The 16,476-nt window shown below is 45.2% G+C and overlaps 1 protein-coding gene across 1 annotated transcript in view; it reads left to right on the top strand.

Moving 5' to 3' along the window:
- Positions 1-16,081, top strand: part of IRX6 (iroquois homeobox 6) — a 46,354-nt gene extending 30,273 nt beyond the window's left edge. Inside the window, exons 4-5 of the mRNA XM_063944221.1 lie at positions 4,247-4,507; positions 15,451-16,081. Of these exons, the coding sequence (XP_063800291.1) occupies positions 4,247-4,507; positions 15,451-16,081 (892 nt within the window). The remainder of the gene's footprint in view (positions 1-4,246; positions 4,508-15,450) is intronic.
- The last annotated feature ends 395 nt before the right edge of the window (positions 16,082-16,476 follow it).

Genomic DNA, 16,476 nt, shown 5'->3' with positions numbered 1-16,476 from the left:
CCACACGCATGAGCGCCAGATACTCCGATTATTCATCAGATTACAGGTATGTTCCAGAAGCAGGGGTGTTAGTTAGGATGGGTACTGTGATGTAAGGCATGTAGCACAAGCTCCATACACTCCGCCACTGATGGGGGCAAGGTGGGCTTACTAATGGGAAGCAGGGGCAGGATGGGAGTAGTAGAATTGCAGAGCAGGGTGTAGGATAGGAGTAGTCATGGTGGAGAGCAGGGGGCAGGCTGAGAGTAGAAGTGGTGGAGACACGGGGCAGACAGAGAGTAGTAGTGGTGGAGAGACAGGGCAGGCTGAAAGTAGTAGTGGGGGAGAGCAGGGGGCAGGCTGAGAGTAATAGTAGTAGTGAGGAGCAGTGGGGGCAGACTGGGGGTTGCAGGAGGCAGCAGTGGGAGCAGACTGGGAATAGTAGTAGTGGGGAGCAGGGGGAATCGGTGGGGGCAGACTGGGAGTAGTAGTGGTGGAGAGCAGGCGGTAGGCTGGAAGTAGAAGTGGGGTGCTGGGGCCAGACTAAGAGTAGTAGTGGTAGGGAGCAGGGGGTAGGATGGAAGAAATAGTGCAAAGTCAGAGACAGGATTGGAGTAACAGTAATGCAGAGTAGGGGGCAGACAGGGAATAATAGAAGGCGGGGGCAGAAAAGGAGTAGTGGTGGGAAGAAGTGGACAGGATGGCAGTGGAAGGGACACGGTGAACATAAGTTAGACAAGGATCTCACCTTCTCTTTGCAGCTCCTGGGGTCCCAGCCACTGTTGCTCTCTCCATGCTGACAGCAGGCTCACACAGGACAGATGGACACTCAGACAGCCAGAGTCGGAGTGATGGGTTCTGCTCCTGCAGTAGCTCACACCTGTTTCTTCCCTGTGCGTTGCTGGACTCAGCCTACAATCGGGTTGGAAAAAGGGGGGCGGGGTTGAGCAGCGCCGCATCTCCACACCAGCTTTACATCTTCAATGCCTACATGCCTGGCTGCAACAGTGCCTGCCTCATCACTGGGGCCGACCAATGTCTGTAGTACAGGCTGCACTGGCTGCAGCCCTCAGACATTCCCCTGAGCATGGCTGGCTCTGTCTGTGTGACAGTCAGCAGCGGGTGGCCCCGGGACCTCCGCAGCAGCCCTGCTCTCCCTGATGTGGCTTTAGAAAAGGTAATGCCGTGGCTGCTGTATACTCCAGTGGGGAATGGTGCTATTGGCTATTGGCTGCTGCTATTGGCTGCTGCTAATGTAAGCTTGGTGGGGTGGGGGGTGGCTTGTTCTTGCAGCAGCTGCCCGGGAATGGGGGTGGTTTGGTGATGGGCAGCTTCAGATGAAACTACGGGACTGGCAACCATCCTGGCATCCTGCCAGCCAATCCGCCCTGCCACCAAGCACAGCATGTGCAGAACGGGCAGTCCGGCACTGTCCAATCACATATGCTCTAGTGACTGGGGCGTGCTTTCATATAGGCTGAAAACACTCCCCTGTCAAAGAGGCACTTCTAGCTGTGCCGCTTCATCTGCTTTTTTTAATGGACTATTGCTGCTCAATGTCTGGCTCCGCCTCCGGCCCTTTCACATTCTGTGCCTCCAAAACACATTTAACACTTTTTTTTACAATAAAAATGATTGAAATAATATAAAGGCTAAAGCAGACACTTATGACACAGTATCTGTGTAATAAATATCTTCTTTGTATTATTTTAATAATTAATGGCAGGGGAGGCAGTCCCTGGGATATGCACACAGACAAGACAAGACTCGGAAGAGTAGGAAGAAGATGGGCCTTGGAGGAGGGGACGGAGCATCTAGATAGGCAGAACAAACTTCTAGACAACAGTAGATAGGTGGCTAGTCCCGGGGGGGAAAGAGCAGCCACCATGCAGAGAGGGAAGGTGGTGGGCGTCGGGCACTGCTGCTGCTGGTTGTACCAGACATGTCAGACAATGACATGTCTGCAGTCTCAGCATGTAAGCTTGTGCAAATCGTGGCTGCAACCAGTATTAAGTAAAATAAGAATGTCTTTGTTACTGTGCTGGGAGACACAATACTGCCCCCTCAGGTGCTGGCGTCCTAAGGCAGCTGCCTAATGGTAGCGACGGCCCCGTGTATATATTACATAAATCTTATGTCTCTATGGCTAGACTTGACCAATATATAAAGCTTTTGATGTGGATACCATCTTATTTATTTTGGTAAAATTGCATGTGGATTTGTTCCCACATTCCCATAAAGTCTGTTAGACTCACAAATTTCGGAGAATATACTACTCTTCCTGATCCTGTCTTTTTCCACAATGAAGTGGGAAGGATGGGGTGTGATAAGCCGATAAGCGGTGGATTGTGTAATCAAGACCCACCCCCCACTGCATGATGCTGCATAGCTCTGGGGGGGGGGGGGGGGGTCAGTGAGGCTGTGAGTACATAAAAACATGGCACATGTGTTGTTTACTTTATATATCTTTGGTTATCCCAAACAATGTTGAATTAAAAACTTGTATATTTAATCTGGATGTTTATCACCAGTTATTTATATAGCGCACACATATTTAAAGAGGTAATATTTGGCCATTCATATCAGTCCCTGCCCCAGTGGAGCTTACAATCTATATTCCCTACCACATGTACATACACACACTTTCACGTAATGGTAGAAAAAATTGTTGGGAAACCAATTAACCTACCAGTATATTTTTGTATTGTGGGAGGAAACCGGAGTACCCAGAGGAAACCCACGCAAGTACGGGAGAATATACAAACTCCACATAGTTAGGGCCATAGTGGGAATCAAACCCATGACCTCAGTGCTGTGAGGCAGTAATGCTAACATGACACGTCCATATTAAGGTTGGTGTTGCCAGGTTGCCACTGAGGGATATTTTCATTTGATTTGCTTAAAAAAGGAACATCTGCAACTGTAAAATTCCCAATAATATATGTTCTCCATATAACATGCACAAGCATTAGGTATCCATGGTCAGCCACATCCAATTATCCTCACTTGACACAAATTATTGTGTCAAATTAATTCACCTTTCTGCCATATATTAGTCTCTCTTAAAGCAGAGAGAGGAGGATACATTTCTCAGGAACTAGTGGTGTTCAAAGCAAAAGTTCTGCTAGTTTCTCAAAAAGTTAAAACTGTGATTCCTGGCCTGAACACTTTAGTGATCTCTATCCCAGCCTATTTGCTTTTGGGATGAACATGATAGTGATCCGTATTTTTGGACGTATGCTTGTGATATTTAATAAACCCTGGAAGTGATTTGGTTATGCTTTGCCTGTTAACAACATACAGTATGAGTACTGCAATACCACTTTATTATGCTCGCAAATTGACATTGTCTAGCAGGGAAGAGATGATGTAATTCTATTGCCACACCGCCTGCACCACTCAGTAGTGTCACTCCATGATCCCCTCACTGTCAACTAGGCAACACTGCCCTGGAGGGGGCAGTCCAAAGGTCGGCAAGTATGACCTGGGAGTAGTTTCAGACACATACAACTCTCTCTAAAGTTGTACCACAGTCATATAACATACTGTTAACTATATTGAAAGAGTTTCACTAACCCAAAATGCTTACTATATTGAATTATTATCAGTACTGGGCATGTAGAATTTAATATATAGTACTTTGCCAACAATACATATATCGCTGGGAACAGTTGCATGTAGAAGCAAATACTGCATATTTGAATCAGATATACTGTAGTTTACTATTACAAAAAGTGATATGAAAAGGTCACATTGCTGTACTTTGTAATTATGGAATGGACATTAAGGGGCTGCTTCTGGATTGGAGCATATGAAAAAGTAACTCTGCACCTTTTCAAAAACATCTTGCACTGCAGGTGGAGCAGATGTAAATGTACAGAGAAATGCAAGGGTTATTATGTACAAGCTCTGATCTAAATTGCAGTGTTAACAGAAAGCTGTCCTGCATGTGTGGACTATATGGAAAAACAGCCAGCACTTACCTTACATATTTGTATCCCTTGCATTGCAGCGTGGTGTGTTCTACATGCAAAGTTACCGACTTATTTTGCTTTGCTCATAACTCAGAAACAGACCCTAAGTATGTTCGTAAGAAACTTTTAATTTTGTTACATACAAATTATATACATGTGCTTATAATTGTATAAAGTTTCCCTTTGTAAAACAGGTTTAAACACTACTACTGTATCTAAAGATTTTGACTAATGACTCCAATTCTCTGAGAATAAGTCTAATGCAGTTTCTCAAATATTTATCTGTTAAAAAGGTTCGGGGCTTTGGATTTTACGGTCTCTGCCAGGAGGAAAAATGCAACCAGAGAGACCACAAGCACGCTGAAAACCTGGCTATATGAGCATAGAAAGAACCCTTATCCAACAAAGGGTGAAAAGATTATGCTGGCGATAATCACCAAGATGACACTTACACAAGTGTCTACGTGGTTTGCTAATGCAAGACGGAGGCTAAAAAAGGAAAACAAGATGACCTGGCCTCCAAAAAACAAAGCTGTTGATAAAAAGAAAGAAGAAGACACTGAGGAATACAGTATAGATAGTGATGATCCAGGTAACCACAAGAATGTTTATCATCCATGGAACATTGCATACAAATGTAAAGTTAAAATAATGTATATATCAATTACAGTACTACTTAGTTCATAAATGATCAGCTAAAATTCCATATGAAGAATGTAGAACTATTTTTTATGCACTCATGGTATAGTATTTTTTAGTGAAAATGATAAAGAGTATTTAGTTAATTATAATAATAATAATAATAGAGTAGTAGTCTTAGGTAGAGATGAGCGGGTTCGGTTTCTCTGAATCCGAACCCGCCAGAACTTCATGTTTTTTTTCACGGGTCCGAGCGACTCGGATCTTCCCGCCTTGCTCGGTTAACCCGAGCGCGCCCCGAACGTCATCATGACGCTGTCGGATTCTCGCGAGGCTCGGATTCTATCGCGAGACTCGGATTCTATATAAGGAGCCGCGCGTCGCCGCCATTTTCACACGTGCATTGAGATTGATAGGGAGAGGACGTGGCTGGCGTCCTCTCCATTTAGATTATAAGAGACTGAGAGAGATTTACTGGAGCTGACTAGGAGGAGTACTGTTACTGTAGAAGTGTAGAGACTGAGTGGAGAGAGTTTACTAGTGAGGACAGTGCAGTTTACTTTATAATAGAGATGAGCGCCTGAAATTTTTCGGGTTTTGTGTTTTGGTTTTGGGTTCGGTTCCGCGGCCGTGTTTTGGGTTCGACCGCGTTTTGGCAAAACCTCACCGAATTTTTTTTGTCGGATTCGGGTGTGTTTTGGATTCGGGTGTTTTTTTCAAAAAACACTAAAAAACAGCTTAAATCATAGAATTTGGGGGTCATTTTGATCCCAAAGTATTATTAACCTCAAAAACCATAATTTACACTCATTTTCAGTCTATTCTGAATACCTCACACCTCACTATATTATTTTTAGTCCTAAAATTTGCACCGAGGTCGCTGTGTGAGTAAGATAAGCGACCCTAGTGGCCGACACAAACACCGGGCCCATCTAGGAGTGGCACTGCAGTGTCACGCAGGATGTCCCTTCCAAAAAACCCTCCCCAAACAGCACATGACGCAAAGAAAAAAAGAGGCGCAATGAGGTAGCTGTGTGAGTAAGATTAGCGACCCTAGTGGCCGACACAAACACCGGGCCAATCTAGGAGTGGCACTGCAGTGTCACGCAGGATGTCCCTTCCAAAAAACCCTCCCCAAACAGCACATGACGCAAAGAAAAAAAGAGGCGCAATGAGGTAGCTGTGTGAGTAAGATTAGCGACCCTAGTGGCCGACACAAACACCGGGCCCATCTAGGAGTGGCACTGCAGTGTCACGCAGGATGGCCCTTCCAAAAAACCCTCCCCAAACAGGACATGACGCAAAGAAAAAAAGAGGCGCAATGAGGTAGCTGTGTGAGTAAGATTAGCGACCCTAGTGGCCGACACAAACACCGGGCCCATCTAGGAGTGGCACTGCAGTGTCACGTAGGATGTCCCTTCCAAAAAACCCTCCCCAAACAGCACATGACGCAAAGAAAAAAAGAGGCGCAATGAGGTAGCTGTGTGAGTAAGATTAGCGACCGTAGTGGCCGACACAAACACCGGGCCCATTTAGGAGTGGCACTGCAGTGTCACGTAGGATGTCCCTTCCAAAAAACCCTCCCCAAACAGCACATGACGCAAAGAAAAAGAGATAGTATACTCGTAACTAGTATGTATGTATAAAGAAAGAAAAAAAAACCACGGTTAGGTGGTATATACAATTATGGACGGGCTGCCGAGTGCCGACACAGAGGTAGCCACAGCCGTGAACTACCGCACTGTACTGTGTCTGCTGCTAATATAGACTGGTTGATAAAGAGATAGTATACTCGTAACTAGTATGTATGTATAAAGAAAGAAAAAAAAACCACGGTTAGGCGGTATATACAATTATGGACGGGCTGCCGAGTGCCGACACAGAGGTAGCCACAGCCGTGAACTACCGCACTGTACTGTGTCTGCTGCTAATATATAGACTGGTTGATAAAGAGATAGTATACTCGTAACTAGTATGTATGTATAAAGAAAGAAAAAAAAACCACGGTTAGGTGGTATATACAATTATGGACGGGCTGCCGAGTGCCGACACAGAGGTAGCCACAGCCGTGAACTACCGCACTGTACTGTGTCTGCTGCTAATATAGACTGGTTGATAAAGAGATAGTATACTCGTAACTAGTATGTATGTATAAAGAAAGAAAAAAAAACCACGGTTAGGTGGTATATACAATTATGGACGGGCTGCCGAGTGCCGACACAGAGGTAGCCACAGCCGTGAACTACCGCACTGTACTGTGTCTGCTGCTAATATATAGACTGGTTGATAAAGAGATAGTATACTCGTAACTAGTATGTATGTATAAAGAAAGAAAAAAAAACCACGGTTAGGTGGTATATACAATTATGGACGGGCTGCCGAGTGCCGACACAGAGGTAGCCACAGCCGTGAACTACCGCACTGTACTGTGTCTGCTGCTAATATATAGACTGGTTGATAAAGAGATAGTATACTCGTAACTAGTATGTATGTATAAAGAAAGAAAAAAAAACCACGGTTAGGTGGTATATACAATTATGGACGGGCTGCCGAGTGCCGACACAGAGGTAGCCACAGCCGTGAACAACCGCACTGTACTGTGTCTGCTGCTAATATAGACTGGTTGATAAAGAGATAGTATACTACTAATATTATATACTGGTGGTCAGGTCACTGGTCACTAGTCACACTGGCAGTGGCACTCCTGCAGCAAAAGTGTGCACTGTTTAATTTTAATATAATATTATGTACTCCTGGCTCCTGCTATAACCTATAACTGGCACTGCAGTAGTGCTCCCTAGTCTCCCCCACAATTATAAGCTGTGTGAGCTGAGCAGTCAGACAGATATATAATATATATATAGATGATGCAGCACACTGGCCTGAGCCTGAGCAGTGCACACAGATATGGTATGTGACTGACTGAGTCACTGTGTGTATCGCTTTTTTCAGGCAGAGAACGGATATATTAAATAAACTGCACTGTGTGTCTGGTGGTCACTCACTATATAATATATTATGTACTCCTGGCTCCTGCTATAACCTATAACTGGCACTGCAGTAGTGCTCCCCAGTCTCCCCCACAATTATAAGCTGTGTGAGCTGAGCAGTCAGACAGATATATATAATATTATATATAGATAATAGATGATGCAGCACACTGGCCTGAGCCTGAGCAGTGCACACAGATATGGTATGTGACTGAGTCACTGTGTGCTGTGTATCGCTTTTTTCAGGCAGAGAACGGATTATAAATAAAAGTGGTGGTCACTGGTCACTATCAGCAAAACTCTGCACTGTACATACACTACTGAGTACTCCTAATGCTCCCCAAAATTAGTAAATCAAGTGTCTCTCTAATCTATTCTAATTCTAAACGGAGAGGACGCCAGCCACGTCCTCTCCCTATCAATCTCAATGCACGTGTGAAAATGGCGGCGACGCGCGGCTCCTTATATAGAATCCGAGTCTCGCGATAGAATCCGAGCCTCGCGAGAATCCGACAGCGTCATGATGACGTTCGGGCGCGCTCGGGTTAACCGAGCAAGGCGGGAAGATCCGAGTCGCTCGGACCCGTGAAAAAAAACATGAAGTTCTGGCGGGTTCGGATTCAGAGAAACCGAACCCGCTCATCTCTACTTTATAATCCGTTCTCTGCCTGAAAAAAGCGATACACAGCACACAGTGACTCAGTCACATACCATATCTGTGTGCACTGCTCAGGCTCAGGCCAGTGTGCTGCATCATCTATTATCTATATATAATATTATATATATCTGTCTGACTGCTCAGCTCACACAGCTTATAATTGTGGGGGAGACTGGGGAGCACTACTGCAGTGCCAGTTATAGGTTATAGCAGGAGCCAGGAGTACATAATATATTATATAGTGAGTGACCACCAGACACACAGTGCAGTTTATTTAATATATCCGTTCTCTGCCTGAAAAAAGCGATACACACAGTGACTCAGTCAGTCACATACCATATCTGTGTGCACTGCTCAGGCTCAGGCCAGTGTGCTGCATCATCTATTATCTATATATAATATTATATATATCTGTCTGACTGCTCAGCTCACACAGCTTATAATTGTGGGGGAGACTGGGGAGCACTACTGCAGTGCCAGTTATAGGTTATAGCAGGAGCCAGGAGTACATAATATATTATATAGTGAGTGACCACCAGACACACAGTGCAGTTTATTTAATATATCCGTTCTCTGCCTGAAAAAAGCGATACACACAGTGACTCAGTCTGTCACATACCATATCTGTGTGCACTGCTCAGGCTCAGGCCAGTGTGCTGCATCATCTATTATCTATATATAATATTATATATATCTGTCTGACTGCTCAGCTCACACAGCTTATAATTGTGGGGGAGACTGGGGAGCACTACTGCAGTGCCAGTTATAGGTTATAGCAGGAGCCAGGAGTACATAATATATTATATAGTGAGTGACCACCAGACACACAGTGCAGTTTATTTAATATATCCGTTCTCTGCCTGAAAAAAGCGATACACACAGTGACTCAGTCAGTCACATACCATATCTGTGTGCACTGCTCAGGCTCAGGCCAGTGTGCTGCATCATCTATATATATTATATATCTGTCTGACTGCTCAGCTCACACAGCTTATAATTGTGGGGGAGACTGGGGAGCACTACTGCAGTGCCAGTTATAGGTTATAGCAGGAGCCAGGAGTACATATTATATTAAAATTAAACAGTGCACACTTTTGCTGCAGGAGTGCCACTGCCAGTGTGACTGACCAGTGACCTGACCACACTGACCACCAGTATAGTTAGTAGTATACTTATATTGTGATTGCCTGAAAAAGTTAAACACTCGTCGTGTGACTTCACTTGTGTGTTTTGTTTTTTTTTATTCTATAAAAATAAAACTCATTCTGCTGACAGACAGTGTCCAGCAGGTCCGTCATTATATAATATATAATATATACCTGTCCGGCTGCAGTAGTGATATATATATATTTTTTATATCATTTATCATCCAGTCGCAGCAGACACAGTACGGTAGTTCACGGCTGTGGCTACCTCTGTGTCTCTGCACTCGGCAGGCAGTCCGTCCATAATTGTAATACCACCTAACCGTGGATTTTTTTCATTCTTCTTTATACATACATAGTTACATAGACATCTTCTCTTTATCAACCAGTCTATATTAGCTGCAGACACAGTACAGTACGGTAGTTCACGGCTGTGGCTACCTCTGTGTCTGCACTCGGCAGGCAGTCCGTCCATAATTGTATACCACCTAACCGTGGTTTTTTTTCATTCTTCTTTATACATACATAGTTACATAGACATCTTCTCTTTATCAACCAGTCTATATTAGCTGCAGACACAGTACAGTACGGTAGTTCACAGCTGTGGCTACCTCTGTGTCTGCACTCGGCAGGCAGTCCGTCCATAATTGTATACCACCTAACCGTGGTTTTTTTTCATTCTTCTTTATACATACATAGTTACATAGACATCTTCTCTTTATCAACCAGTCTATATTAGCTGCAGACACAGTACAGTACGGTAGTTCACGGCTGTGGCTACCTCTGTGTCTGCACTCGGCAGGCAGTCCGTCCATAATTGTATACCACCTAACCGTGGATTTTTTTCAGTCTTCTTTATACATACATAGTTACATAGACATCTTCTCTTTATCAACCAGTCTATATTAGCTGCAGACACAGTACAGTACGGTAGTTCACGGCTGTGGCTACCTCTGTGTCTGCAGTCGGCAGGCAGTCCATAATTGTATACTAGTATCCATCTCCATTGTTTACCTGAGGTGCCTTTTAGTTGTGCCTATTAAAATATGGAGAACAAAAATGTTGAGGTTCCAAAATTAGGGAAAGATCAAGATCCACTTCCACCTCGTGCTGAAGCTGCTGCCACTAGTCATGGCCGAGACGATGAAATGCCAGCAACGTCGTCTGCCAAGGCCGATGCCCAATGTCATAGTACAGAGCATGTCAAATCCAAAACACCAAATATCAGAAAAAAAAGGACTCCAAAACCTAAAATAAAATTGTCGGAGGAGAAGCGTAAACTTGCCAATATGCCATTTACCACACGGAGTGGCAAGGAACGGCTGAGGCCCTGGCCTATGTTCATGGCTAGTGGTTCAGCTTCACATGAGGATGGAAGCACTCAGCCTCTCGCTAGAAAAATGAAAAGACTCAAGCTGGCAAAAGCAGCACAGCAAAGAACTGTGCATTCTTCGAAATCCCAAATCCACAAGGAGAGTCCAATTGTGTCGGTTGCGATGCCTGACCTTCCCAACACTGGACGTGAAGAGCATGCGCCTTCCACCATTTGCACGCCCCCTGATAGTGCTGGAAGGAGCACCCGCAGTCCAGTTCCTGATAGTCAGATTGAAGATGTCAGTGTTGAAGTACACCAGGATGAGGAGGATATGGGTGTTGCTGGCGCTGGGGAGGAAATTGACCTGGAGGATTCTGATGGTGAGGTGGTTTGTTTAAGTCAGGCATCCGGGGAGACACCTGTTGTCCGTGGGAGGAATATGGCCGTTGACATGCCAGGTGAAAATACAAAAAAAATCAGCTCTTCGGTGTGGAGGTATTTCACCAGAAATGCGGACAACAGGTGTCAAGCCGTGTGTTCCCTTTGTCAAGCTGTAATAAGTAGGGGTAAGGACGTTAACCACCTCGGAACATCCTCCCTTATACGTCACCTGCAGCGCATTCATAATAAGTCAGTGACAAGTTCAAAAACTTTGGGTGACAGCGGAAGCAGTCCACTGACCAGTAAATCCCTTCCTCTTGTAACCAAGCTCACGCAAACCACCCCACCAACTCCCTCAGTGTCAATTTCCTCCTTCCCCAGGAATGCCAATAGTCCTGCAGGCCATGTCACTGGCAATTCTGACGAGTCCTCTCCTGCCTGGGATTCCTCCGATGCATCCTTGCGTGTAACGCCTACTGCTGCTGGCGCTGCTGTTGTTGCCGCTGGGAGTCGATGGTCATCCCAGAGGGGAAGTCGTAAGCCCACTTGTACTACTTCCAGTAAGCAATTGACTGTTCAACAGTCCTTTGCGAGGAAGATGAAATATCACAGCAGTCATCCTACTGCAAAGCGGATAACTGAGGCCTTGACAACTATGTTGGTGTTAGACGTGCGTCCGGTATCCGCCGTTAGTTCACAGGGAACTAGACAATTTATTGAGGCAGTGTGCCCCCGTTACCAAATACCATCTAGGTTCCACTTCTCTAGGCAGGCGATACCGAGAATGTACACGGACGTCAGAAAAAGACTCACCAGTGTCCTAAAAAATGCAGTTGTACCCAATGTCCACTTAACCACGGACATGTGGACAAGTGGAGCAGGGCAGGGTCAGGACTATATGACTGTGACAGCCCACTGGGTAGATGTATGGACTCCCGCCGCAAGAACAGCAGCGGCGGCACCAGTAGCAGCATCTCGCAAACGCCAACTCTTTCCTAGGCAGGCTACGCTTTGTATCACCGCTTTCCAGAATACGCACACAGCTGAAAACCTCTTACGGCAACTGAGGAAGATCATCGCGGAATGGCTTACCCCAATTGGACTCTCCTGTGGATTTGTGGCATCGGACAACGCCAGCAATATTGTGTGTGCATTAAATATGGGCAAATTCCAGCACGTCCCATGTTTTGCACATACCTTGAATTTGGTGGTGCAGAATTTTTTAAAAAATGACAGGGGCGTGCAAGAGATGCTGTCGGTGGCCAGAAGAATTGCGGGACACTTTCGGCGTACAGGCACCACGTACAGAAGACTGGAGCACCACCAAAAACTACTGAACCTGCCCTGCCATCATCTGAAGCAAGAAGTGGTAACGAGGTGGAATTCAACCCTCTATATGCTTCAGAGGTTGGAGGAGCAGCAAAAGGCCATTCAAGCCTATACAATTGAGCACGATATAGGAGGTGGAATGCACCTGTCTCAAGTGCAGTGGAGAATAATTTCAACGTTGTGCAAGGTTCTGATGCCCTTTGAACTTGTCACACGTGAAGTCAGTTCAGACACTGCCAGCCTGAGTCAGGTCATTCCCCTCATCAGGCTTTTGCAGAAGAAGCTGGAGGCATTGAAGAAGGAGCTAAAAGGGAGCGATTCCGCTAGGCATGTGGGACTTGTGGATGCAGCCCTTAATTCGCTTAACAAGGATTCACGGGTGGTCAATCTGTTGAAATCAGAGCACTACATTTTGGCCACCGTGCTCGATCCTAGATTTAAAGCCTACCTTGGATCTCTCTTTCCGGCAGACACAAGTCTGTTGGGGTTGAAAGACCTGCTGGTGACAAAATTGTCAAGTCAAGCGGAACGCGACCTGTCAACATCTCCTCCTTCACATTCTCCCGCAACTGGGGGTGCGAGGAAAAGGCTCAGAATTCCGAGCCCACCCGCTGGCGGTGATGCAGGGCAGTCTGGAGCGACTGCTGATGCTGACATCTGGTCCGGACTGAAGGACCTGACAACGATTACGGACATGTCGTCTACTGTCACTGCATATGATTCTCTCAATATTGATAGAATGGTGGAGGATTATATGAGTGACCGCATCCAAGTAGGCACGTCACACAGTCCGTACTTATACTGGCAGGAAAAAGAGGCAATTTGGAGGCCCTTGCACAAACTGGCTTTATTCTACCTAAGTTGCCCTCCCACAAGTGTGTACTCCGAAAGAGTGTTTAGTGCCGCCGCTCACCTTGTCAGCAATCGGCGTACGAGGTTACATCCAGAAAATGTGGAGAAGATGATGTTCATTAAAATGAATTATAATCAATTCCTCCGCGGAGACATTGACCAGCAGCAATTGCCTCCACAAAGTACACAGGGAGCTGAGATGGTGGATTCCAGTGGGGACGAATTGATAATCTGTGAGGAGGGGGATGTACACGGTGATATATCGGAGGGTGAAGATGAGGTGGACATCTTGCCTCTGTAGAGCCAGTTTGTGCAAGGAGAGATTAATTGCTTCTTTTTTGGGGGGGGTCCAAACCAACCCGTCATATCAGTCACAGTCGTGTGGCAGACCCTGTCACTGAAATGATGGGTTGGTTAAAGTGTGCATGTCCTGTTTTGTTTATACAACATAAGGGTGGGTGGGAGGGCCCAAGGACAATTCCATCTTGCACCTCTTTTTTCTTTTCTTTTTCTTTGCATCATGTGCTGATTGGGGAGGGTTTTTTGGAAGGGACATCCTGCGTGACACTGCAGTGCCACTCCTAGATGGGCCCGGTGTTTGTGTCGGCCACTAGGGTCGCTAATCTTACTCACACAGTCAGCTACCTCATTGCGCCTCTTTTTTTCTTTGCGTCATGTGCTGTTTGGGGAGGGTTTTTTGGAAGGGACATCCTGCGTGACACTGCAGTGCCACTCCTAGATGGGCCCGGTGTTTGTGTCGGCCACTAGGGTCGCTAATCTTACTCACACAGCTACCTCATTGCGCCTCTTTTTTTCTTTGCGTCATGTGCTGTTTGGGGAGGGTTTTTTGGAAGGGACATCCTGCGTGACACTGCAGTGCCACTCCTAGATGGGCCCGGTGTTTGTGTCGGCCACTAGGGTCGCTAATCTTACTCACACAGCTACCTCATTGCACCTCTTTTTTTCTTTGCGTCATGTGCTGTTTGGGGAGGGTTTTTTGGAAGGGCCATCCTGCGTGACACTGCAGTGCCACTCCTAGATGGGCCCGGTGTTTGTGTCGGCCACTAGGGTCGCTAATCTTACTCACACAGCTACCTCATTGCGCCTCTTTTTTTCTTTGCGTCATGTGCTGTTTGGGGAGGGTTTTTTGGAAGGGACATCCTGCGTGACACTGCAGTGCCACTCCTAGATGGGCCCGGTGTTTGTGTCGGCCACTAGGGTCGCTTATCTTACTCACACAGCGACCTCGGTGCAAATTTTAGGACTAAAAATAATATTGTGAGGTGTGAGGTATTCAGAATAGACTGAAAATGAGTGTAAATTATGGTTTTTGAGGTTAATAATACTTTGGGATCAAAATGACCCCCAAATTCTATGATTTAAGCTGTTTTTTAGTGTTTTTTGAAAAAAACACCCGAATCCAAAACACACCCGAATCCGACAAAAAAAATTCGGTGAGGTTTTGCCAAAACGCGTTCGAACCCAAAACACGGCCGCGGAACCGAACCCAAAACCAAAACACAAAACCCGAAAAATTTCAGGCGCTCATCTCTAGTCTTAGGTAGTAAGTGTGTCTTATGTTTGTTCCATTGGCCCTTATTGAGAGTTGGACGCAGTTGAGAGAACACGTTAGGAGTGATAACTGGTAAACTGCGCATGAACAGCCAAGCAGAAATACTTACTGTGCATGCACAAAAACCAGTGGACATTGTTATTAATTGGGTCAACTTTTGCGATCCATGGGCATTTCAGGGTGGAGACTGGGTGTCATCAGTGTGTTATGGGTGTATCATGGACATGATTCAGCATTTCACCATGATTTCATTCATATCACAGCAGCTACAGTGGTCATATCTTAAGAAAGTTACACGGGAGACTTTGCGCCAGGTCTGGGCTACTCAAGAAGTTGATGTTGTGACTGATGGTGTGTTGATACTGTATTTGAGACATCGGATCCATCAGCGCACTTGAGCAATTCTCTGATAAGAAAAGTGGGTGTCACAGGGAAGTACACAAGAGGACTGCTTTAACTGGCATTTGCATATTTTCACACTTTAGAATCCATGAGTAATTACAGCCACCTCTCAATCAGGCCCATTGTTCTGAAATAAAGTAAATTAATTTACTGCAAAAAAAGTTTTATTTAGTTCATAAATATTATGGTTTCTTTACATTTTAAAACTCTAATTTCAGATAAAAAAATATGCAAAAACGAAAAAGAACTTAAACATCCTGACTTGGGTGACCTTGAAGAAGAGTCTACTGACATAGAGAATGACAGCAAGAACATGCAATGCCATCCCACTGGGGCCAGATCCAGTTCCTATGCATTAGTGACCACTGAACGCAGCTTGACGCCAAATGACAATTCTCACAATTATCCCTGCAACAAGGACAATGGAGAGGATGTTTTAGGAGTAATGATGGGGAAAAAAAGCCTTCAAAGATACAGTGAACACGTGATGAGTTGTGAGACTGCAGAAAAACCAAGAATTTGGTCTTTGGCTCACACAGCAGGTGCCAGCAATACTGCGGATATTGAAAGTTGTAGCAGCAGATCAGTGAGCCCAGACTGTCTCTTTGTAAGAAGAAGGCACTCTACTCATGGCTTTTGTAGTGAGGTGAGGTCCTTGCATAGCATAAAGGGCCAAACTCAAACAGAATGTTCTTTTGAAGAAATGTCTCAATCAGCAAAAGTTTTTAGAACTTCAACATTTAATCTTCAGTCATTTCAACTCAGCTGTCCCTACCCTGTTCTGGGAGAACCATGTGAATATTCTTCTGGAGTGGAAGGTATCTACTTGTCCATGCTCTTCTAATGGTTTTATAAAACCACAGCAGTGTTATTAAAAACACATAAAGGTATTATTTTTGGTGTTAAACACATATATGGACTTTTGCGTATTAACATCACTCATATATTTGACAAAACAATGGTAATGTCATAGAAACATGGAAATTGATGGCAGATGAGAACCACTTTACCGATCTAGTCTGCTCATGTACATACACATACTCACACACTAGGGTTCATTTTTGTTGGGAGCCAACCTACCAGCATATTTTTGGAATGTGGGAGGAAACCAAAGTACCCAGAGGAAACCCACGTAAGCACAGGTAGAATATACAAATTCCATACAGTTAGGGCCATGGTGGGAATGTCCATTTTCAATGGTAAGAATGTTTGCTGAAGCTGTCTTTTTCAGCTCATTGG

The sequence above is a fragment of the Pseudophryne corroboree genome, chromosome 11 (assembly GCF_028390025.1).
Source record: "Pseudophryne corroboree isolate aPseCor3 chromosome 11, aPseCor3.hap2, whole genome shotgun sequence".
NCBI classification, from domain to species: domain Eukaryota; kingdom Metazoa; phylum Chordata; class Amphibia; order Anura; family Myobatrachidae; genus Pseudophryne; species Pseudophryne corroboree.
The sequence above is the reverse complement of the archived record's forward strand: the minus strand, read 5'-3'. Positions and strand labels throughout refer to the sequence as shown.